We start from the raw sequence: 23,747 nt of genomic DNA, 5'->3' as shown, positions 1-23,747 counted from the left end.
TTGCTTCGTCCTATTTTTACCTTCCAAAAACAATTTAAATCTGGCGGACTGTTTTTAAAGCCCGGCTAAGTATAGTCTAGCAAGCTAGACGACTAATTCAGACATAGTAGAAATAAAGTAAAAAGTAAATGTAATGGAGGGAACAATTTTAGTTTATACAAAACTAAACCCCGTAACAATAATCGTATCATCATATAACGCCTATACTACTGTATTACACGCATCATAAACGACTCTAGTCCCGGCTAAGAAAAGCTCAAAATTGTGGAATACATGGTTATTACCAGGCCACTTAAGCAGTCAATTAAAAAGCCTCAAGTGGAGCACGGTCTAAAAGGTTAGTTGACTGACAGAATCTCTCTCGCTTGATACTGTTTATTCTTGCTGATTCGAACTTGCACGAGAAGTCTTAATTTGGTCAAATTTACAGAGATTTGAATTATACGTATTTAAGGAGGGTTTCTCCTTGAAGCAGACCAATGTTTAGTTCGAATAATAGAAAGATTCGAGTACACGTTTTTTTTTTTATAAGAACAAACTATATAAGAACATAAGGCTTCGAGGCCCAAAAATTTAAGAACATTCTAAGAACATTCTTAGGCTTTGGAGACTTAAAAACATGCATTTTCTTAAGAAATTACATCAAAATGTTCAAAAAATGCTGAAAATAAGAACATTTTAAGAACATTTTTAGGCTTCAAATCCAAAAAACTAAGAACATCCGAAGGCTTCGAAAATTTTTGACGTTCTTATAAAAAAAAACGTGTAATAGAAGTTCTAATTAGCGAGATTCTAACGCACAAATTTCTGTAAGACTCGAAGGGCTAGATGGCGTGCTTTAAGCTTTTCCAAGCAAAAAAAGTGAATATCGCAAAAAATATTGTTTCTATTGTTTTCGAAAACCCGCGAAGTTTCTAATTGGTAAAATGCTAAAATTCAATTGTAATGTCTCTTGTCTTGTTTGTTGTTATTTTAGTCTATTTTGTGTTCGCGTTTTGGCACAACGTCAAAACACAAAAGTTGTAGTCCCGCGCTGAAAATAGAACGTTTCAAGGGGTTTCCTCGGAGGTTCACGCCTGCGCATAAGTATCAAAACAAAGATTCAAGTTGCAGTCGCCGTTCTCGTTGTGATTTCGGAAACTCTCTAATTTGGAAAGAAGAGTGACGTTTTAGATGTCCTATCAATCTATAAGAAAAAATTGTCTTGACGTAGAAAGGATTAAACGATTGTAATTTTCCAATGATATAAAGAAGTCATTATGAAAGAATTCGAATTCAAGTACCTTATCAGACTTTTTTTGCCGGCCCTAAGTTTACGCCAGCCCTTAATGCTATATTGACTAGTTTTAAGTTTAAGCCAATAGGCCTTTTCATAAATTACGTCACAAACATCACTTGCCTCGTCTGGAAATTATTGACATGGTGATTAACTCCCAGCGGATTTTACTGTATTTTATTACAACTACTTTCGATTCAGAAAAAAAATCGTTTAATGTCTCAAGGGAGATGATCATCATGGAAATTGTTTGAATACGAGGCAAGTGATGTTCGTGACGTAATTTATGAAAAGGTCTATTAGCGCCGTAAATGACGCGTGAACCTATAAAAATTTCTAAATATGCTTCAAAAAACCTACTTCGGTTAGGAAACTGTTGGAATCATGATATAAAGAAATAAACAATTAATTACTTTGAGTTTATATTATTTCCAGAAAAGTTTGACTGAATAACAACATTCTACATACAAATACTTCTAAAAGTCCGACACAAAAAAAAATCCGACTTGAAAATTAATACAACTAACTCTAGTTAAAAGTAAATTAAAGAATTTAGTTTTAAAATAACTTATATAAAATTGTTCAAACTATTGAATTAAGTTTTGTGGCATTTAAAGGTCTTATTTTTACATAAGTGTTCCCGTTTTATATCAGACACATATTTCATATCAGGCCAGTGATGCCTATTGATATTTTTCCTCTTTCTGACCAATCTTGCTCCACATCCGTGTCAATTCAATGTGAAAAAGCTTGTGAATTAAAATTGATGAGTAAGCAAACGATATCACTCTTATTTAAAAACAAATCCTTGAATGTTTCTTTTTCACGGTGTAATGTAAAAATTAGAAAACATTTAACAAGGCTACAACAAAGACTACACTAAACTTCGCAGAAAGACTTTTAATGCCACAAACTTCTTGTAAAAAAAAGTACTCACTAAGCCACAAGTAGATATTCAGTTCATTTATAAAAAAATAATTTTGATGAGAGGAATTAACAGAGAAAATTATCATTATGTACTTCAGTCCTCTTGTCCCTCTAAAGCATCCGAGTTTTGAATAATTACGATTTCAACTTCGGAAGAAACCTTAGAGCGAAAACCAATACAGACGGATTGTCAATTCCCCGTCAATACATCGCCTCTTAACGGAGTATTTTCATTACACCATTACACCCATTCCATAGAATTCACAACAATTTAAATTTAAGCACAATTCGAGGAAAAATTAAAGATTTGTCAATCAAGATCTCTTAAAGATCAAAGTGTCATCGAAAAAAAAGAGTAAAAGAAAAGGCATTACCATATGAAAAATGTATGTACCCCAGAAAAAATTATGTAGTGAGACGAGAAAAATATATATTACAAATTGAGAAATTTTAAATTATCAAGCCTTATTCAAAAATACTTCGTCATTGATATTTTTTTCAATGAAGCTTTTTACAAGCAAATAAAAATTATCCGAAAAGCTTTTGATAGTCAAAAACGAAAACTATTTATCTATTTGTCAATTATTTGATGTGTGCCAATAGTATTTGACAGTGCAATGAATATCATGTTTATTTGTTAGGTGCTCCCCAGTGCAAAAAATTTGGATCAGTTGGATTGTATACTCAAAATCTTATTTTACTAGGTTCTATCAATATGGTCCATTCGGGGTCAGTCGAATCAAAATTTAGCCCCTTCAAAATAAAGGCGTTTTTAAAATAACAAGTAAAATCAGGGTGGACCCCACACGGCCGGATTATCTCAGTTATTTCTGACTTTTTATAATACACCTATTTCCTATTAGCAGATTCATGCAAAAGTCACCAAAAAACGTCGAGTAAACAAACTTTTGATTGGCGGAGGCATGCAAAGATTACCTCATACTCTGGACATTTTGAAAAATTTGCCTGTATATGCAATATTTCAGCCAATCAGAGACTTTCTCGACGTTTTTCGTGACTTTTTTTACATGAATCCGCTAATAGGAAATACGTGTATTCACCCATAGCGGTTTTCAAATAACCCGATAAAGACGTTCCATTTTATGTCTAAGTTTTCTCAGCTGACGCAATCGGTGAGAGCAATTAAAACTTAAGCATATCCATCCAACATATACATTCATAAAGATTCGAAATGATTAAAATTCGTTAAAAAAAATAAATAAACTAATAATTTTATGGTATTGTCTATTATAAATCTTAAAACATATTTTGTGATCCCTTTTCTTCGAATAAAGTCATAGCTTCGTTAAGTTCTAAGAAGATAGCACGCGCCAGTTGCTCGTTTTCCGTGCCCATGTGCTGAAAGTGAAAAGAAAAGAAAATAATGTAGTCAAGAAAACCGTACAAAGAGCCCGGGGGTACTAAATTTGCGAGGTGGCGGGTATCTTCGAGCTAAGTCTGAAAATAGATCCTTTGAGAGATTAATTTTCGGAAGTTTTTTAAAACCCTTTCAGGGACTATTTTTCCAATTTTCAGCCAACATTTTTAAATTGCAAAAATTTATGACCGTATGAGGGCATCGATTTTTGATATTTTGTAATTTTGGGACCCTGTCAGAAACACAATCGCTAATTTATGTTTTTTTACCTATTTGAGTAGACTTACAAAGAGTTTAAAAAAGGGACCCTTATAACTCGAACAAATCCGACCTAGTCCATTTTTGACTGTTACAGTCACCTCTGAAGACACTTACACTTACAGAGAGGACTAGTTGTGATGATGTAAGTGTTAATTATGTGGAATGGATACCATTTAATAAAGGATGAAAAATATTCGCTCGTTAGACGGGATTTGAATGAAACCTTCTTGTCCATGACAAGGTCTAGAGGGAGCCCTAGAGGGTGGGTCAAGACCAATAGTAAAAAAAAACAATAGTACAACAAATGTTTCTCCTCACCTTGTCAGGATGAACAGCCAAGCATGCTTTACGATAATATGTTTTAACCTATGATAGAAGAAGAAAAGTCTTGAAGGGAATCATTCTCGAAGAGGAAATAAATTTTTTTAAACGTCGGTTTGATTGTAGAAATCCTGATGTATTCTTGATATTCATACGGAAACAGCCGCAAAAACACCGGGCGTTTGCATTTAAATAATGAAACTGGTGGCAAACGCCCGGTGTTTTTCGTGTGTTTCCGTATAAAAGATTACATCATGAATATCAAGAATTGCTTGAAATAAATGGGATGAGCTGGAGTTTTTACAAGATACTTCACTAATTGGTCATTTAAAGTGATAGAGATGACGCGTTCTTTAGAAAAAGTAATAAGATTCTTTTATTACATCTTAACGACCAACCAAATCAAATAAAAGCTTGTAAAAACTCCAGCCTGTCCCAAATAAATACGTACTCTCTGTGACTTGCACTTGCAGCTCTTCTGTCAAAATGTCAATGCGCATTCGCTTATCTTTTCACTTTTTCTCTTCCTTCATTCATGTGATTTCTTTTTTTGACTTGGCAAAAATGGCAAGGAAAACTTTTCATGCTTCATGCTTCCAACAGTTGTTCAGTCTACCTAGTGGTTCTGCCTTTTTGATTTCCTGAGTTTCACTTCTTGGTTTGAGCTTGGTTAATTGTGTGATGCGTCCGTGCATTTGTACTATATTGTGCGAGTTTTTCGTTCGTGCATGAATGGTTGTTCAGGCTTAGGTGTCAGTTTTATGTGCTTGTAATATACTTTGTCCATATAATAAACTCTTTTCACTTTTCATTCCCTAACATTGCTTCATTCAGGAACTAATGTAATCAAATACTAATTTTCGAATTTTTCCTTAGTTAGTACTCCAATTTCTAAAAAAGACAAACTTTATCCCAGCCTCGCGTACAATCTGACATAAAAAACTGAAACCTTCAACCTCAATTCTAAGACATATAAAATATTATAAACTTCACTAACCTTGTTCCCTTGCATGATGTCGTGTAAGCCAATGGGTTTCCATTTCTGCTTAGCTTCCTCCCATAATATGGACTGTAGCGATGAAATGAGCGCTCGGATGTTCCGCTCCTTACCGTCTGACCACTCGCGCACCTAGCGTGGGAAAGGGAGAGATCTTTCATTTAATTTAGGTCCCTCTTAAACAAGCATGAGCTGTTAAGGCACCTCGCCTTTTTTATGAGACTGCATTATAAAAATTTTTTAATAGATTTATGACAGGCAGCATGAGGAGTTCTGTTTCTGTTATACTCCCATGTAAATCTGCATGATAGGGGAGGGGGTTTATATAAAAGAATCCTATATTTACTAAAAAATGGACAAAAGAACGACAAATTTCATAAAGAACGACAAATGTCGCCATCCACAACCCAGAAAAAGTAGCTGTACCACCCCTACGTATTCATTCCTCTCTGTTTACCGCAGCAATTAACTACATATGTTTTAAAAAAGAATGACAAATTACGCATACATCTTACAATGCAGGATTCTTTAGAGGAACAGACTGTAGGGCTTGGCTGTGCAGAAAAACCATAATACTTGTTCAGGCACCACTACTCGAAGGGAACAAAGAGGATACTCTAAATTTGACATTGAATCAGCAGTCAAAGAAGCCGGATTTAGAGAGAGAATCCTGAATTGAAAAAATCGCAATGGTGCAATGGCGTTAATGGCGAATAAACACAAAGGAGGGAAACAAGAAATAGGCACCCTCTAATCAATTACCCAAAGGTGTCATATTAAAACACTCACAGCCCGTTTGACTGGGTCCATTTCGACAGTTTCTGCTTCGTTTTTCATTTGCTTTAGTGTTTGCCCGGTTGCCGATTGTTTGTTGGCCGAGGTGAAACCTTGCGCATTCAAGATGTCACTGAAATCATTGTTTTTCATTGGTTTAGAGCCTAAAAAAAGAAGAAATTAAAACTAGAAGTTACGACGTTTACACACAATGAATGAACTTATTCCGCGTCAATCGACTCTCAAATTAGAAATCCGAGTTTAGGCCAAAACCAGCAGGAAAATAAAAAAAATGAAATCGAGCTAACAAATAAATCTTATATTCTTGATTTGCGGAAAAAATCAAAGCAGAAATTTTATCCACTCAGGATACGTTTAATGTAGTAGTCTGATTTCCGCTACATTTTGAAAAGATATCCGAAATCTTATACGATTCTGGACACGATTCCGGACGAAAGTATTGAGTATTGAATTCTTGAGCATGCACTAAAGAGAGGAGGAAAGGAGTAGACCTGTCATATCATCTGCAACGCAACTGGTCTTATACCATACTTAAATACTGGTATACACACTATTCCACGTTTAGAAAGAAACAAAAAGCTTGCTCTATATTCTTACCTATTGAGTTTGAAGGCCCCGAAGAGGCTATAGAGAGGAATCTCCAGCCTTTCTCAAGCAAGAAAAAGCGAAGCCTTAAGTTTGCCCCGTATTTAGAAATTTTGTTAAAACACACAAGGACCACGTGTTCTGGATGGGAAATAAGTGGCTTCGTTTCCAACCCAGGAGTTTCGGATCTAGCCCCTTCGGGGCTTTGAAATCAATGTGCTTACCCCATGTTCCGCTTCCAGTCGGCGTAGTCGTTCCTTTCCCGAACACACTATCTTGTTTATTCGATACGAAGACATTATAATTAGGTGCTGTCGATTGACGGCTTTGTTGCGTCGCAGTCGGACGTTGTTGCTGTTGTTGGGGCCGCGTCGTTGAAGTAGGGTTTTTGTTAAAAGTCGGCGAGGAGCGGGCGGAGCTTGAGCGGGCGGACGCCATTCCACCGCCACTGAATAAGTTGGATGCGGAGTTTGATTGAGCTGATGAGGAGCCGAAATTACCGAAATCTCCGAAAGGATCATAACTGGTTTGTTGTGCTGTATGTGAGGGAAATAAAATCCATTTACAAAGTGTACGCCAAAGTCAAGGATCAACACTGAAAATGACTTTTCATTCCTGTTTTTGCAAGTAAGTGACGGTATGGTAAATTCTTAAAAATAGTTTCTCCAAATGACCCTATATTAGCCAAATATAAATTAAAAACAACGTTGATAGCTTTTTACACTTTGATGATCTCTTGTTATGAGGCCGAATATACAGTTAACAAGCAATATGCTGAATGGACCTACCTGATGATTAAAGTTAGATAGCAATGCGAAAAGAAAAATGAAAAAAATCAGTCAGAAAATATAGCGTTTAGCGAAAATACACAACACAATAAATTCATCATTGATTGTTGATGGGGGGAGAGGGAAGGGTTGTAGGGAAATAATAAATAGGAAGTTCTGGTCGCAAAAATCAGTTTTATTGACAATTGAATCATGCTTGATAATGAGCATTGTTATGAATAATGTTTTTGTGTGAAAAGCATAGAAATATAAGTAAACTAAACCGGAAAAAATTTTTTCTCAAAAATACAACTCGGCCATGTTTTGAGCATTGCGAATACGCATCTTTCTGCAAAAAATCAGAAAAAAAATAAAAATGAAAATTCGAGAAAATATCAAAAAACCGATTTTTCCGACATATTTCCGGCATTTTCGGCCGGAAAAATTTTTTTTTCGAAAATCGGGCTCTGTCACATTTTAGGTATTGTCATATTGCATCAGTGTGCAAAATTTCATAAACAAATATAAAGTACAGCTCGAGAAATTCAAGAAATACTGTCTTTCCGGCGAAAATAGGTTGTTCCGGCGACTTTTAAATTAGTTCCGGCTTCAAAAATCAATTTTATTGAAAATTGAAACATGCTTAATGGTGGGCATTGCTATTAATAATGTTTTTGAATGAAAAAATAACCAATTATATGGAAAAAGTCCAATGAAAATCCAGAAAAACGGCGATTTCCGGCATATTTCCGGCATTTTCGGCCGGAAAATATTTTTCTCAAGAGTCGGACTAGGTCATGTTTTGGGCATTGTTAATACGATTCTTTGAGCAAAAAATCAGAAAAAACTAATGATAAAATCTCGAGAAAATGCAAAAAAAACAGTTTTTCCGGCATATTTCCGGCATTTTCGGCAGGAATTGAATTTTTTTTCAAAAATCGGGCTCTGTCACAATTTAGGTATTGACATTTTGCATCTGTGTGCAAAATTTCATGAAAAAATATAAAGTACAGCTCAAGAAATTCAAGAAAAACCGTTTTTCCGGCGAAAATCGGCTGTTCCGGCCATTTTTAGAAAGTTCCGGCTTCAAAAATCAATTTTATTGAAAATTGAAACATGCTTAATGGTGGGCATTGCTATTAATAATGTTTTTGAATGAAAAAAACAACCAATTATATGGAACAAATCCAATGAAAATCCAGAAAAACGGCGATTTCCGGCATATTTCCGGCATTTTCGGCCGGAAAAAATTTTTTCTCAAGAATTGGACTAGGCCATGTTTTGGGCATTGTTAATACGCATCTTTGAGCAAAAAATCAGAAAAAACTAATGATGAAATCTCGAGAAAATCCCAAAAAACCGCTTTTTCCGGGACATTTCCGGACCTGGCGACCGGAAAAAATTTTTTTTCGAAAATCGGGCTCCGTCACATTTTGGGTATTGCCATTTTACATCATTGTGCAAAAAATTAGAAAAAACTAATGAGCCGATCCCGAGAAAAGCTGGCAACAGACGAACGAACGGACGGACGAACGGACAAGGGTTAATTTAAAGGACTACCTTAAGGTAGGTCCAAAAAACATTGAAGCTTCTGGTTATTCTTTCATCATTAATTCCTGGGAGTATATTTAAGATAGATTTTAACGATGAACAAACAATAAACGTAGATATGGACAAAATCAATATCATGTATTATGAAATGAAAGACTTACGATTATTGACGGCGCCTGAGCTTGAAGCGTGATGCATGGCCGGTTGCATCTCTGGTTGTAGCGTATCGCCTTGTGAGAAACTGTCCCCCATCTCTAATAGGTTCGATTCACTGTTACTTTTACGGGGACCTGATTGCTTTGAAGGAGAGTGGCTGCCCATGAAAGGAGAACCAGCCGCCCCGAATTTAGAGGAGGGAGCTACCTGTGGAGAGGCGGCTGGTTCCCCAAGTCGTGAAAAGAAGTCGTCGCTGTTGATGTCATTCAAGCTGTTACTAGCAGTACTTGCTCCAGATGTAGCTGTCGGGGAAGATAACCCTCCCATAAAATGGCCAGATTGCAACAGATCAGGAGTGTTGGATTGGGTCATCTCTGAGTTGGTGTTAAGGATGTCAGGACCGGTTTGGAAGAGAGGTTGTTGTGTGGTGGAAGGTGTTGTGGGCTGGCTGCTTCCAAAGTTCAGGAGCACGTCATTATTACTGCTCCCATCTCCTTCTGTACGGCTGGTTGCTAGTGACGCGAAGGGGTCGATCAGCTGTTCTTGATCAACTAAAAGGGAGAAAAAGATACAACTCAGATAGAGACATTGCGAACCATTAAGCTGGGTGTCCACTGGGAAAAATCAGTTTGTCGTGAATTTGTTTGTCGCAAAAAAATAAACCCAGACACGTGTTGTAACAACTGTTTTTTGAGACGAACTTATTTTTATTCAATGGACGCCCAGCTTTATTCCATATTTTGAGGATCCTAAGTACAACCATTCGTTTCATTTGACTCGGTTCGACTTTTTAGTTCGAATGTAAAACGTATTTAAGACATTTTATATGTAACACGGGCAAAGAATAAAACAGACAAACTCTTATAACGGGCCATTTTTCATGCCCTTTGAGCGTCCGGTCATCGGACGCTGTCCCTCCTGAAATCACTAAAATTTTGGTCAACAGTCTTTTTAGCGGAAACCCTAGAAAAAGTGTCTTTCTTGGCCAAAAACGGACGCTGTCCTGCCTTTCTAAAATATATCCTGCATAACCATGCGAAAGCCTTCGTATAGCAAATTTTATCTGTTCAGACAGTTCTTAATCTTAATAAAGCAACCTAGATTTTAAAAATTGCAGTAACCTTTGTTGTTGGAAGGTTTGATGTTTTGATTATTGAAGACATCTTGTTGTTGGAAATCACTGAATGGTTCTTTTGCGTTGTGCGCTGGTGATGGTGTTCCAATGTCGATCAGCGAAGAGAAACCACCTTGTAACGAAAAATATACCGGGTGGTTCAAAATAGACTTCGGACATTTGTTGGCTACTTGATCCCCCTGTTTTGGCGTATTTTTCCACCTTTCGAAAAGTGAATTTTGACTTTGAAAAGCGAAAACAACTCAACCAAATTTAAAACATTATAACTCAAAATTTAAGTTAGACTATCCTCTATCTAATAAAAGTATTTTCAGGGTCGTTCAAGAATTTATTCGGTCTCAAGAAGCCAACAAACGTCCAAAGTTTTTTTTGAACCAACCTGTACATTTTGACAAAAACAGGGGAAATTTATACATCTTTAGTGCAGCTAGACCTCTACAATATTGCTGCAGCCATAGAACTAGCATCAGTATTTCTGAGATGTAAAGTTTGTGACTAAAGCGAGCTTCACACGACTATTTTCATATTTGTATGAGGATTACCGGTAATGGGCTATTCCAGAGAAAATTTGAAAAGGGTGGAGGATATAACTTTTGGGAATTTACCCCCCCCCCCCCCGGACATTGTGAATTTTGACCCCCAGACAACAAATCTCAACCCCAGACAAGCATCGATTGACCCCCAGGACATTCAAGATAACCCCTAATCAGAGCAAGTTTGCACCCAAAACAAGCCAAATTTTGCAGATTTTTCACCACCCCTCAGGCAATATATATCCAATATATCCTCCACCTCCCATGTACCAAAATTTTCTGGAAGAGCCCAATTTGAGGTTCAACGGGAAGATAGAAGTTTATTTCGAATAACAGGGGGTTCAAATAACTGAAAAAGCTTCATTCCGCCATATTTTCACACTTGAAAACATACCTTGATCGTTAGCTACGTCATTTTTGGACGGTATATCTTGTGTATGTGTGGTGATTGGTTCGATTGAAACAGATCCGTTCGCCTTTGCCTGGCTACTTGCTGGTGAAGGGGCTTTAGGTCTAAGTGGTGGTCCTAAACGGTGAGAATGAGAAAGTTATTTTCCGAATTAAGATTTTGTTGGCCACAGAAATCTTGGCTTTACTAATCAGAATTTTAACCCGGTTCAAAATAAATTGTTGAATCTTGGGACAGTTCACCGAAATTCTCCTTGTAAACTAATCGCCCATTCGTGTCTTTAAAATGGACCACCACCTTTATATACTCAAGATGTCTGCCATCTTTGATTAAAAAGTGTAATGGTACAACTATACGATGTGGATCAAATTTTCCACCCATATCGAGTAGTGCTACCATTAGGATACCACTTTCAAACAAAAATCTCTGATCAAAGATTTTGCTTGACAAGAATCGAAAAACTGTTCCTTGAACTGGACGGATTTTCTGTCTACAAAAGGACAAGTTTCAACACAATGAGCTGTACCATTAAAAATCCATAAAAGGGGTGGACGAACCTTTTAAAGTCAAAATAATATTCTTGGAAATGTAAGGATACTCCCTGGAAAATGGCAAAATTTGCAAAAAAAACCTCGGAAAATTTTTTTTTAAACTTTAAAGTGATGGTGGACGAACCAAAGCCTGTCTTTTACCTCCTGGAAATTTTAGAATAACTATTTTACCCCCTGGGAAGTGAAAAAATACTTCTTTAGACCCCCCTGGAAATGTTCGTCCTCCCCCTGTATTGAGATAAAATGGAATGGCCCAATGTTTAATCATCTGTATATAGAGAACCGTATAGAAGATCTCTTCATTAGACCCTGAATCGGGTTTTTAGGTTTGAAAAGTTTAAAATTTATCCCTCAAGAAACCATGGCTTTCTTACCTGATTTGAAACCTGCTGGCAGATCTACATTATCCGAATCGCTCACACTGGAGGTTGATCGTTTAGTGCTAAGCGGTGTCTTTTCTTCGCTCAAACCTATTGAAGGAAGTAATTATAATGGCTTTGAAAAACATAAATTTGTTCGGCATTTACAAACTATTGATAAAATATCTGATTTTCGACTTTCCAGATGCGTCTCAAATCGAAAATAATGTCGTAACACATATTTAGACGGTGACAGATTCCATCTCCGAGATATTGCTATCAAGTTCATGATAATCTTTTCTCGATTGAACAACTTTAAAAACTCACAAGATTACATTATATCATTCATTGCACGACAAATTGCCGCCCTCGATTTTGCGGCTCAAAATTCCGGGTTATTCCAAATCGTTTCAGTCACTTTACCATCCTCAAAGGTGCAAATACTACATAAAATCGCTAATGATTTTAAAAGACAAACGGTGGCGCGAGGGGCCCTGCAATCCGAACTAATGATTTGACAGACTTAGTTAGACTGTACCACCCCGCCCATGGGTCTTTTTTATAAATTACAGTGTTATCTTTTCAGTCAGCGAAGAAGAGTTTGGTACAGGCTTACCATACTCCTCGTACAGTTTCCAGTATTCTTCTCTGGAATAGAAACAACCGTAAGGTGACAATTTCTCCACGTTCATTTTCTCCCAAGGTTCAGTGTAAGTGTTATCTGGTGTTTCATTGGTCACCTTTAAGTTCATCACAACACCAAATGATGGAGGGTACTTGTCCGCTGATTCCTGGATATCTAACTGAGACCTAGAAGAGAGTTAGAATGGGTAACATTTAAGATCTAGTACTGTGGCTCGGATAGTTTTTTTCATGTTATTTATTTCCTCATAATTTTCAGGCTCAACACATGTCCTTATGCTTGCTTTATTCACTTTTTTTGGCTTGAAAGTTTAGTCTCGTTTTCTTATTTGAAAACGTGTAACGTAGTGAATCTATTTCTACCCTTAAACATCTAATGTGATTACCGGTTCGATTATTTGATTATAGGCGCAGTAGTGTAGTGGTCATCGTTCCTGACTTCCGTGCTGGAGCTCAGGGTTCGATTCCCACTCGGCAAGTGAATGTACCTTGGCCCGGGTCAACCCATACCATGTGAGGGAAATAAGGTAACCATCACTCTGATACAAGAGTATGGGGAGATATGCCGGACATTGAATGTGGTGTGGCGATGGTGCTCATATATGTTCAGTACCTGCGAGAACGCAAGGTTCTGATGTGTCACGAGCACAGAATACAATGTCTGGTAAGCGCTGTGATTTCCCTATCTACAATCAGTGCCATAATATATTGGCACTTTTGGCTAATTTACCATTTTTCGAAAATTGAAGTTCGAGCGAGAATGTCAATTTCAGGCCTTCAACTTGATTTCATCGATTATTTCGATCTTGGAGGGATTTATTGGTTTCTAGGCTACATTTCAAGCCCTACTGGACCATTCTTGAACTTTTGGATCCTCACATCCTAAGGTCTCAAGTCTTAAGTCTAGCGTTAAAACTCAGAGTTAAAACTCTACCCTTCGAACCTACTTTAGAGCACTTACAAATCGATTGTGGTTTCAAAACACCCCGGTGAATTTCCCTTTTGTGCCAAGTATTTTGTCACTGATTGTAGGGGTGGATACTACCCCGGGATAGGGCCCGGTCCGATGATATCGGAGGGTCCGCTTCTATGTTCTCTCTCTATTTGATTATTTGACAGGGGAAAACATCTTACATTGCGAATTTAATGGTGGGTGTTTCCTTGTCCAAAAACCCTGTATGGAATTGTACGGTCAGAATATTGATGGACGTCAGTTTGCCTTGTACCTTTCCGCCCAGGGTGGAACGCCCATGATGGACCTGTATGGTGATGTCACCGCAGATTTTGATGTGAGTATTGAATAAGATTTTCCCGTCATGCTGTGTGTATTCCCTATGGTAGATAAAAATTTAAATATGAGAATTTTACGATAAGAACTCAACTCGGTCCAAATTTAACGTTAAATTTTTTTCTTTCCATTTTGATTCAAAGATAAAATAAATTGATCGACAATCTAAAACCCAATACGCTCAGTGTAAACTTGATTGATGTTTGTGTTTTTTGAAAAACGAAGTAACATCTCATAACATAACATTACCTTTTAGTCAGTGTAGCCAGTGGACAACTCACTCATGTCATAAATTGTCACTTTATAAATGTAGCTTCGTATGGTAGTCCTAACATTGAACCATTTTCAAAGCCTTTAATAATTTCAAATTAAAATAATATGATTAAAATATACCTCATTTGTTCAACTTCTTGGGCTGTGCTTAATATCCGTTTGTCTCCTTCGTAGATTTCTATGAACGGCCTGCAGCCAGTCCTAAGAAAAATAAGAAGCAAATGCTTCGTAAATGTATAGCGTAAAAGCAATGAACAGTCTCTACCTTTTTGTCGAGCGACTCATGTTCGAAATAATGTACATTACCAAAAACTTTAACAATAGAGAGTATTGACGTACCAATTACTATCTGAAATAGGAATATTGCCAGGGGCAGTTTGAACAAAACATTTGAATCAACAGAAAAGGAATTTCTTGCGAAACAATCTCTTCACTTACCTTGCTTTATTGAAAATGGGCACAGTGGACATTGTGAAGGACTTCAGGAAGACGACATTCTTGTGTGGCAAGTAGCGAGGTGTACCAACCAAACGACCAACATAACCAGCATATCTGAAAGATGAGTTTGGCAATGTCTTGAATACCTACATGCTACAGATTTTTGATGTAACATACCTATCTTCGGCGGTGCTTCAGTTGTCCATACACAGACACCTAGTATCGAAGGCTAATTTCAAAATTCATTGCCGTAGAGGGTCTGTTGTCATTGTCTTTTCTCATTTGAGACTTTTTAAACCGACCGCTGAGATGGTGAGAGAGGGGAGACGATGAGAGAAGTGCTGCTATTTGTAAACCATACTTCATCGCAGAGGTCTCCGTACAGGAATTTTTTTTATCAAACAGACAATGCGCACAGAGTCTACTACGAAACGATAGACGTGAGATACACTCTGGTACAGAGTAGTGCTACAGGTGTGAATTACCAAAATGATCGGTTAATAGATGATTATCATTAGAACGATAAAAAGACCGTATAAAAGTCCTGGATATGTGGACCATTTACGAAGAATATTGACTTAATTACCTATTTCTATGGAAGATAAAGACGTTAAAAACTATACCTTCTTTGAGATGGCAATAATTCAACTGTTTGCGGCGGTGTTGGGGATGTCGTTGAATTCTGTTGATTTTGCTGTTGCTGTTGTTGGTACTGTTGTAAATGAAATCGTTTGTTGTTGAACAAGTCTTCAGCCATGGAGACTTTGGTAAACAGTTTGGTGAATAAGAGAAATGACGAAACCATGAGTGCAGATGCCATTCTTCCGTCCTGAAAAACAAGAAATTTCCAATTTATACTTCCATGAATGTGTTTAAATTGTAGCTCAAACCTATTCTTAGTATAATTTGAAGCAGGACTTTGGTTTGGCTTCTCTTCGTCAGGACAAGAAATCAGTGGGGAGTGGGGAGGATTCTTTAATCATTGTGTCCAGTAAGTAAAATTTCTTAGTGCGTTAAACAGAGTTAAACTTTAGCACTTGTTTAACAGCCCTGTATGCTTTTGAGCTAACTACATGCAGTTGCTATGGAGAGAAGGTCAGCTCCACTAAGGGGGAGTAAGTAAGTATATTCATCATCTTGTGGATGTCGACGGAGCCGGGAATGAGGGAGTCCATTCCCGTTTTTATTTGCGCTAGACATAGATGAGATCGAATGCCACACCTACTCTCAGCTCCCACTGACCTTTATATATCCCCTAGACAAAGTTTCTCAATCCCGGTCAAGAAAAAAGTCATTGTCAGCTCCCACAGTAGTTTACCACCTAGATCAGATTGACTAATACACGCGAGTTGGCAGTGACCGGCGATTGAACCCAAAATTCTTAGGTTAGTAAAGCCAATGCTCTCCGACTTAGCTACCCGACTTCCCTTCTACGGTAAGAAAAGATATGAATAGCATGAGAATCTAGCAGACTCACCAGGCAATGGACGACCACGACGTTCTTTTTGCTTTGTTTCAAAAAGTTATTCAATTTTCGACATAGTGATACAAGCTTATCCAAAGGTGGTGCACGCTTCGGATTCCAACCGAGCTCGTAAACCTTATAAAAAAAAGAATCAGCAATTAATGATAAATTTAGTTTTTAGTTTTAGTATACTCAGCTGTGAGTATAATCACAGGGATTCATGGAAGAAAATATTCGAGTTTGAAGATGCGACTTCTTATGCAAATCAAAACTTTACTATCCCCAGTGTTAGAGTTAGGAAACTTTAAACCAAACCTGAAAGATCCTTTAAATATCCCATTTCCTTCAATTTTCGCATGAAATATAAACAATTCTGTGCGCGAAAAAACTGAAAAGATTAAAAATTACTGATTTTAATTGATTGAACAGGTATAAAAGTTTCACCACCGTCTTACCCGATCGTTGAGTTTAGCAGTTCTGTAAGTACGCTGTGAAATATTGATGACGACATAGCTTTCAGGGTGTTTGGTATCCAAATACATTCGGACATCATCGATGTTGTTCTTGTACGTTCCTTCGATCCCGTCAGCTGGGAAAGACATCACTAGTAGTAGTAACGGAAAAGTAAATTCTAGTACAGGTTCACGTACCTTAAGATCAAGCAGATTATTCTTTAGATCTTTGCCCTTCTTCTTGCGGGGCGTTATTCGCAGGCACTTGCTGGGGCAACACCCAAAATTCAAATTCAAATTCAAATTTTTATCAAAGACTTTAATGTGTTGATTTTGAGAAGATATCTATAGAAATTCCCCTGCCCGTCGAAGTACAAAAAGGAAATAAAATCAGTTCCTAAAACCCTTCTACTCAAAGACTCCAACATACTTTGTAGTGAAATTCGTCAATTTTAATTTGTAAACGACTTTCCAAAACTGGGAATTTGAGAATTTTAATGGCACAGCCATTAAAATACTCAAATCTCCCGGGAAAAAAATTTTCTTAACTATTGATAAACTTTTCTCATAACATTATCAAGCGATTTCCCGGCCCTGGGTCAGTTGAACTGTAAAGGGTCGGTCAGAAAAAGTTTCAGATAAAACTCATCATTAAACCCTTTTTTTTTATACTCAAGAGTATCTTACCAACTAAGCGTGGTGTGATGTAAGATATATCCAAATCTTTGTTGACATATCTAAAATAAAAGAGTGTATTAAGGGTCATTCAAGAAGTGATGTTAACACACTTTCAAGAAACAGGCTCAGCGTAAAGGTCGGCCACTGCCCAAAGGACCTTTGTATCCAAACTGGTGAAACGAGAATCGACTCCATTGAAATATCGTTACACTTTATTATATTCCAATAGGTGAAAAACTGTGATTTCACCCGTATGCTCTCTGAGCACAGCTCACAGCTCACACAAAACTACTCTTACAAATTGTCTTATTTATACAAAAATCTACAAGTTTTTACATACATTTTGAGTCCCAAAGGGAAAACTAACAAACTAAAAGGTGCAATTACAGATAATAAAAGTGATAAAATACAATTAACTATATACAATAAAAGGATCAATTCACAAATGACTTATAAAATAAATAACAAATTAATTACTGCTCAGCGGCAGTAACACTCAGAATGAGAAAATAACATTTTTCATTTGGTTTTTTTTAAGAACCTTCCAATCAAAACAAATGTTTTTTTTTTCTTTGCATGAAAAATAGGCTGATTATGTCAAAAGTCTAGAAATACGTAAGAAACATTTACGGCTCAAAAGTCCGATTTCTTAAGAAACATTGAGGCTGCTTGGCAAAACTAGTTTCTTAAAAAAAACGTGTGACAATTTACAATCTGTTGGAAGTTTTTGTATTTTTTTCGGCATTATTCAACTTGGGCTTCAGACATTAGCTCTTTTCAAAAACAAAAAAATTCGAATTTCACATTATTTGGCCCCCGTTAGAGTTAATCTGGAAAAAAATTCCTAAAAAACATTCAGCGGCAAGAGAACAACTAATATCCTGCTAAAAGTATTATCGGACTTTCAATATAAAGGAAGTAGTTGCATATAGATCAACGCTTTTGGCCTCGATTTTGTAATTATGGAAATCGTCACAGTACTGTAAGTTGTAACTGTATGAATAATAGGAAAGTCGAAATCGCTGATGGAAACTTTTTGGAAATTTTTCTTTGCTTAGCGATCAGAGTGGAAAAAATATTTTGTCTATCCCAACCTTACTATCATTCTTATCTTTAAAGAAGGGTGTCGAAATGAAAGGAGAGATGTCGACATTAGACCAACTTACAGTAATTTTGTTCTCAGATTTCATAAATTGACACCAAACCTCGGCTATAATCGCTACAATAATAAGCCTAAATTTGTTTGTCTGTAGTCTTACCCAGCCACAGAACTCATCATTTTGGTGGAAACATCTTTGATGTTGGAAAAAAGACTACCAGCTTTGTTGACAACATTGCCAAGAATTTGTGAACTGTTCACGTTGAAACTGCTGCCGACTGGTGTACCCTCTGGTGAAAGATAGAAACGAGATATGATTTTTTTGAACTTGCCAAAAAGATTTTAATCAAAAACCTTAAAGGAGAGGTCTACAAAAGCAGGCAGTGACAAAGCAAATAAATTACATTCAACAACATGAAGCAAATAACAATCTAGTGAACAAGTCGTTACGTAGTTGACTTCTGACCAGCCACGGTTGATTAACGATTGCGAATGGCATAGGTGTGAGTTTGAGTCTTGTCAGATGTAAGATCATAATAATGTTTTCCGATTTCTGATAGTTGGTCAGAAGACAACAAGAGAGAGCTAATGTATTCACTTGATTTCAATTCATGATATGCACCATTACAATGTCTTCTGACATTACATCACGGAACAGCTGATTGTAAGTGGCGTAAAATCAGTCAATACCTTACAACCAAATCAGCTGTTGGGTCCGTAGAAGACATTGCAATGGTGCAGCATATCATGAATATCAGGTAAAGTGTAAAGATTATGACGGGCAAATAAAATATACCTTGCTCAGGAGTCGTTACTTGTGTTGGAGAAACTTGTTCCTGGTGACAGAAAATAAAATAAAATAAAGATCTAAATTCTTGCTAGCCTAGAAAACTAGGGTAGATTGATTCAGTCACTTGGCTGAATCCGATGTTTTGTTTTGACTGAATTGTATTCCAAGGGAAACATCAAAATCCATAATATGTAAATATCTCTGTAGCCCCGAAAACGCCATAATGCCATACGCCGCGTAGCCTTGTGAATAGAGGTTTAACTATATTTAAGGATAAACTCTTGCGATGTGAAATCCATTCAGCTTTCACTTCAGTTATTGAAATTTCAGTCGATAAAATTTATGTGGAAAAAACATACCATTATTGGGGATTTCAAATCAATTTGTCTGTCTGCTGCAAGAGCCACAATCTCTGCATGAATATCCTCCACACTGGGTCTTTTGTCAGGATTCACTTGTAACATTGACTCTGAAAGTATTAAAGGATCGTAATAGGTTAAATTCACAGCTTGTATTTATGTTCCGAACTGATACATCTTACAAAAAGGACTGGTGTCAGCTGTTCTAGGTTGATGATACAGATTAGCTGGGGCTTATAAAGTCCTTTCTGGTTTCTGTTCAGTAATTTAAAAAAGAAGGGAAAAGTTGGTATTTGACTTCGAAACACCAAAAAATATTCAATCAATATTTTTTGATTTTTAAGCTTTGCACTGTAAACGCTTAGGTTAGAAAACCCCTCCAAAGATATTGAATTATATCATAAACAGTTGACTCTCGCTATAAATCGAACTCCAATTATTCGAATTATTCTATATACTAATCATTATATATTTTCCATAATTCCAATGATCAATAAAGTTGCAAAAATGAATTAACATTAACATTAACATTAAAATATGAATTAACCTGTTCAAGTTCGGATTCAAAAGATCTAAAATGCAAGTTTATTATTGAAAAAATTCTTACTAATCAAATGATGTATGGATTGAAAAGTGCGATCAAACTCTGGTATAGTGTAGTTTGCGTTCATGATTTTGAGTTTAGCAGAATCTTCGAATGGGTGTCTCGTGAAACATAAAACGTATAAGACGCAACCAAGGGCCTGAAAGTGTAAATGAATCTGATTAGTGGTAAATTCTTTAGAAAAAGTAACAAAATTGTTTTATTACTGGTTAACGATATGGTTATCAAATAAGACTAAGAGCTTTTAAAAACTCCATCTCGTCCCGAATGTGACGATACGACTTTGCTGTCAAAGCCATCAAAACCACGCTTCCTTTTTGCTTGAAAACCAGAGCGAATACAATTGGGTTCTTATGTTTATAATTGATGCTTGATGGCCAATCACCGCTTGGAGTGGTTTCAAAAGTCACTTCCTGGCCCTCACTGATTCTGGCACTTGAATGAAGGGTACAAAAACAAAATGTTGGCATGTATTACTGCACACATTGAACTGATTTGGCGGTCAAAAACCTAATTTGCATAAAAGATGGTTTGGGCAAGGTAAAAAATGTGTAAACATGGTTTAATAATAGCAGGCTTTCATACCCAGACATCTGCTTTGACGGTGATAGAAGAATTGCTGTATAAATCCACCATTTCTGGAGCTCGATACATTGGTGTTGTGTTTCGCTGAATCTAATCGTCAACAGAAAAGAAAAGACTTAAAAATATAGAAAAATGGTACAGCTAATTATGAACTGTTGGAAGTATCAATTTGGTGTTACCGACAAATTTGCAACCACTTCTATTTTTCATTTTTTTAAACAGTCATGAAGGATTGTAAAAAGGAAGACAAGAAGACTGTCACTGTTCAACCAAAACCATTTGTTAAAAATTCAATAAATTCAATTAAGAAAATCAGGAAAATATTGGGTGACTGAAGTATGGTGTTAGTATAAACCACCCTCGTTAAAACCACCTACCTCATCTTCAGCCATACTTCTTTGAAGTGCAGACCAAGAATCATCTGGATACAGAGCATCAGTTGTGGCACTACCAAAATCACACAGCTTGATCACTCCTTTGTCACTAATCAATAAATTCTCTATCTGAAATCATGGAAAGATATAATACTTCATTAATAGCTAATTTTCAATTTTTGGTTCGCATTACGTAACAAAAACATTGAAACATTTTTACACTGTAAACATTAGGAACATTACAATTATAATAACCTTTAACCCTATTTAGTTTTTAAAATAAAATATCAAATGGAGTTCAATTTTTGCCTGAAACGACTAATTATTTCCTAGATGCGTTTATGGATCTTTTGCCATGCTCTCGAAATTCATTATTGGAACCGTGGTATTCAAGCAAAATTGGTCACCCCTTGTGATATTTTAAGTTACCTTCAAATCACGATGAATGATTGGAGGGTTTTGTTTATGCATGTGTGCAACAGCCTTGCATGTCTGACCAAAAATTTGTAAACAAACATTTAGACTGATTTGTGGTTTACTGTTCAGATATTGTATCAGTTGACCTAGAAAAGGAAAAAGAAGATATAAGAATTTACAAAAATCATTTTCTTCAGTCAAGATTTTTGTGCAAAATTTTTATAAATATCACTTGCACTATGTCAACTTTAGACACAAAGGACCCAAAAAACCATTACTAACCTGTACAAAGTTCAGTCAAGATAAGATATTCTTTGAGTCCTGTTGATTGTTTCTCCCCTCCTGCTGCAGCTGCAATATACTGAATGATGTTGGGGTGTCCTCTTAATTTTCTCTAATAGTTTCAACATTTAAGGTTAAGAAAAAGTGCATAATTTTACTCAATATTGAATTCATGCATTTCTCTTGGTTTAGAATTTTGGTGTGATACCTTGTATTATATATTTAGAGAATTATGGAAACAGAAAAAGATCGATTATTTAGCTTAGGTATCTGCCTGCTATTTTGCACGAAAGTGGAGACCAATTTCGATGATAATAAAGAATTAAAATGAAAAAAGATACAAGAAATGAAATTTCTCTGACAATTTCCTTGTTGGAAGATTCATCACTTGACATTAGTCTCTGAAAAATTTGAAAGAATAATATCATTTAACAGTGCCACAAAAGTTAAGTGAATGTAAAGTGATAGAAAGAAAGTAAATACATGTCCATTCATTTGCTTCAAATATGCACTTTGTTGCATCAGTGATGCAAATAAGGAGATTTCAGTTGCCCAGTAATTTTGTGAGCATGGTAAGAATAATCTAGGGTCTGGGGGCGCTGGGCGCTCTAAGCCCCATAGCAGTAGATTTCAAATGTTAAAAATTATGATACTAGCTTTCAAAAGAATCTTAGTAAAAACATACGAATTACCTTTAGCGCATAGTCTTTGCCTGATGATGAGTCTTGAGCGATGAAAACAAAACCATAACCACCTAAAAAAAGACATAAAAAGAGCTACCGTAACACAGTAAAAAGTAATTGAAAATATATCCCCAAGACTACCTTTGATAGTTGAAATATATTGAGAATCAATTCTTCAACCAATTTTACTAAGAGGTTTAATATAGTGTGCACACTATTCCGTTTTTATTATTCTGAAAACTGTTTCAATGTAAATGAAACTATTTCCCTTGAGAGTGGCTTAAGATTGCAGGATCGTAAATTGTATGGCAGGATACAAAATCAAAGAAAACAACATATACTATAAAATCTTTAAAAATATTAACATTGACCTGTTTTTAGCGTTTCATAAGATTTTCAACCCTTTTATTTATTAATAGTATAAGCTGGTGTCTGCTGGTATAATGTTTACGCCATACTATTTCAATGAGGCCTTGAATTCTTGATATGTAGATAGGCTCACCTTCAGCTATGACCTTCTTGATTCTCAACTTCTGTTGACCAATATCCACATATTGACCAACAAATTCAGTCCCTCCAGTAGCAGCGGTACCCCCTCCACCAAAAATATTTCCTAACCAAGCCATATCATTTATAATTCACTTTAATGATAAAATTGTTCTAAAAAAGCTAAAGAAAATTTCAAGGTATCATTAAGCAACTGCAGGTTAAGCAATTTCATATTTTTGAAACTTGAATCTAGAGACAACCCTATAGAGTTTAACCATGCATCAAATATAAATAAGCCATTTTTATCTAAAATTTAAGAATAGATTGGTCTTTTTTGGATCACTTTTTACACATGTGCATGCCATCATCGAGAAGAAAATATTTTGACTTTTTCTGGTCTTCCAAGCATTACTTTCAATACATTGTACTTATATTCTGATTTGAAATAGATTTCACATAGGTTGCAAAGACGCTAAAAAGAATCTTTCTGTAACAAAAGTTAAGGCCATTTTAAAGGTAAAAATATTTGGAAACCTTGGCAGGCTTTTCCAGGAAGAAATAAGTAGGAGAGTGACAAAACATCCACGTAATGAACATAAGGCAAAGTTTTTACAAAATTACGCATGTCAATCTTTTTAACGCGTACAATTTCATAGAAAACGCCCTCAGAAACTATTTTACAGAATCATAATAAAATTGACGCGCACATTTTTCTGCTCATTATACGAGATTGACAAGTGGTTTACTAAGCGTGAGCGCGATTGCCTACATCTTATTGAAAGGCATGCTTGGCCAAATCTTCTAGAAATTTGACAGATTCTTCTTGAC

At 36.2% G+C, this 23,747-nt stretch overlaps 1 protein-coding gene across 1 annotated transcript; it reads right to left on the bottom strand.

Annotated features, from left to right (window-relative positions):
• Nucleotides 1-1,723: 1,723 nt before the first annotated feature.
• Nucleotides 1,724-23,098, bottom strand: LOC136802368 (cyclin-G-associated kinase-like). The gene is made up of 28 exons (XM_067059097.1): nucleotides 22,933-23,098; nucleotides 22,440-22,501; nucleotides 22,089-22,148; nucleotides 21,748-21,859; nucleotides 21,478-21,611; nucleotides 21,052-21,177; nucleotides 20,675-20,764; nucleotides 20,093-20,228; nucleotides 19,486-19,595; nucleotides 19,133-19,172; nucleotides 18,497-18,626; nucleotides 17,247-17,296; nucleotides 16,563-16,711; nucleotides 16,120-16,242; nucleotides 15,266-15,471; nucleotides 14,643-14,756; nucleotides 14,325-14,405; nucleotides 13,778-13,975; nucleotides 12,618-12,811; nucleotides 12,017-12,112; nucleotides 11,077-11,208; nucleotides 10,136-10,261; nucleotides 9,020-9,565; nucleotides 6,765-7,076; nucleotides 5,950-6,098; nucleotides 5,161-5,292; nucleotides 4,161-4,208; nucleotides 1,724-3,562 (listed from the first exon to the last, which is right to left on the bottom strand). The coding sequence occupies exons 1-28, from the start codon at nucleotides 23,054-23,056 to the stop codon at nucleotides 3,461-3,463; spliced, it is 3,882 nt and encodes a 1,293-aa protein (XP_066915198.1). The 5' UTR covers nucleotides 23,057-23,098; the 3' UTR covers nucleotides 1,724-3,460.
• Nucleotides 23,099-23,747: the final 649 nt, after the last annotated feature.

Source organism: Clytia hemisphaerica, unplaced genomic scaffold (assembly GCF_902728285.1).
Source record: "Clytia hemisphaerica strain Z4C2 unplaced genomic scaffold, Clytia hemisphaerica genome assembly, whole genome shotgun sequence".
NCBI lineage: Eukaryota > Metazoa > Cnidaria > Hydrozoa > Leptothecata > Clytiidae > Clytia > Clytia hemisphaerica.
Note: the sequence above shows the minus strand (reverse complement) of the source record. Positions and strands in the feature narration are given on the sequence as shown.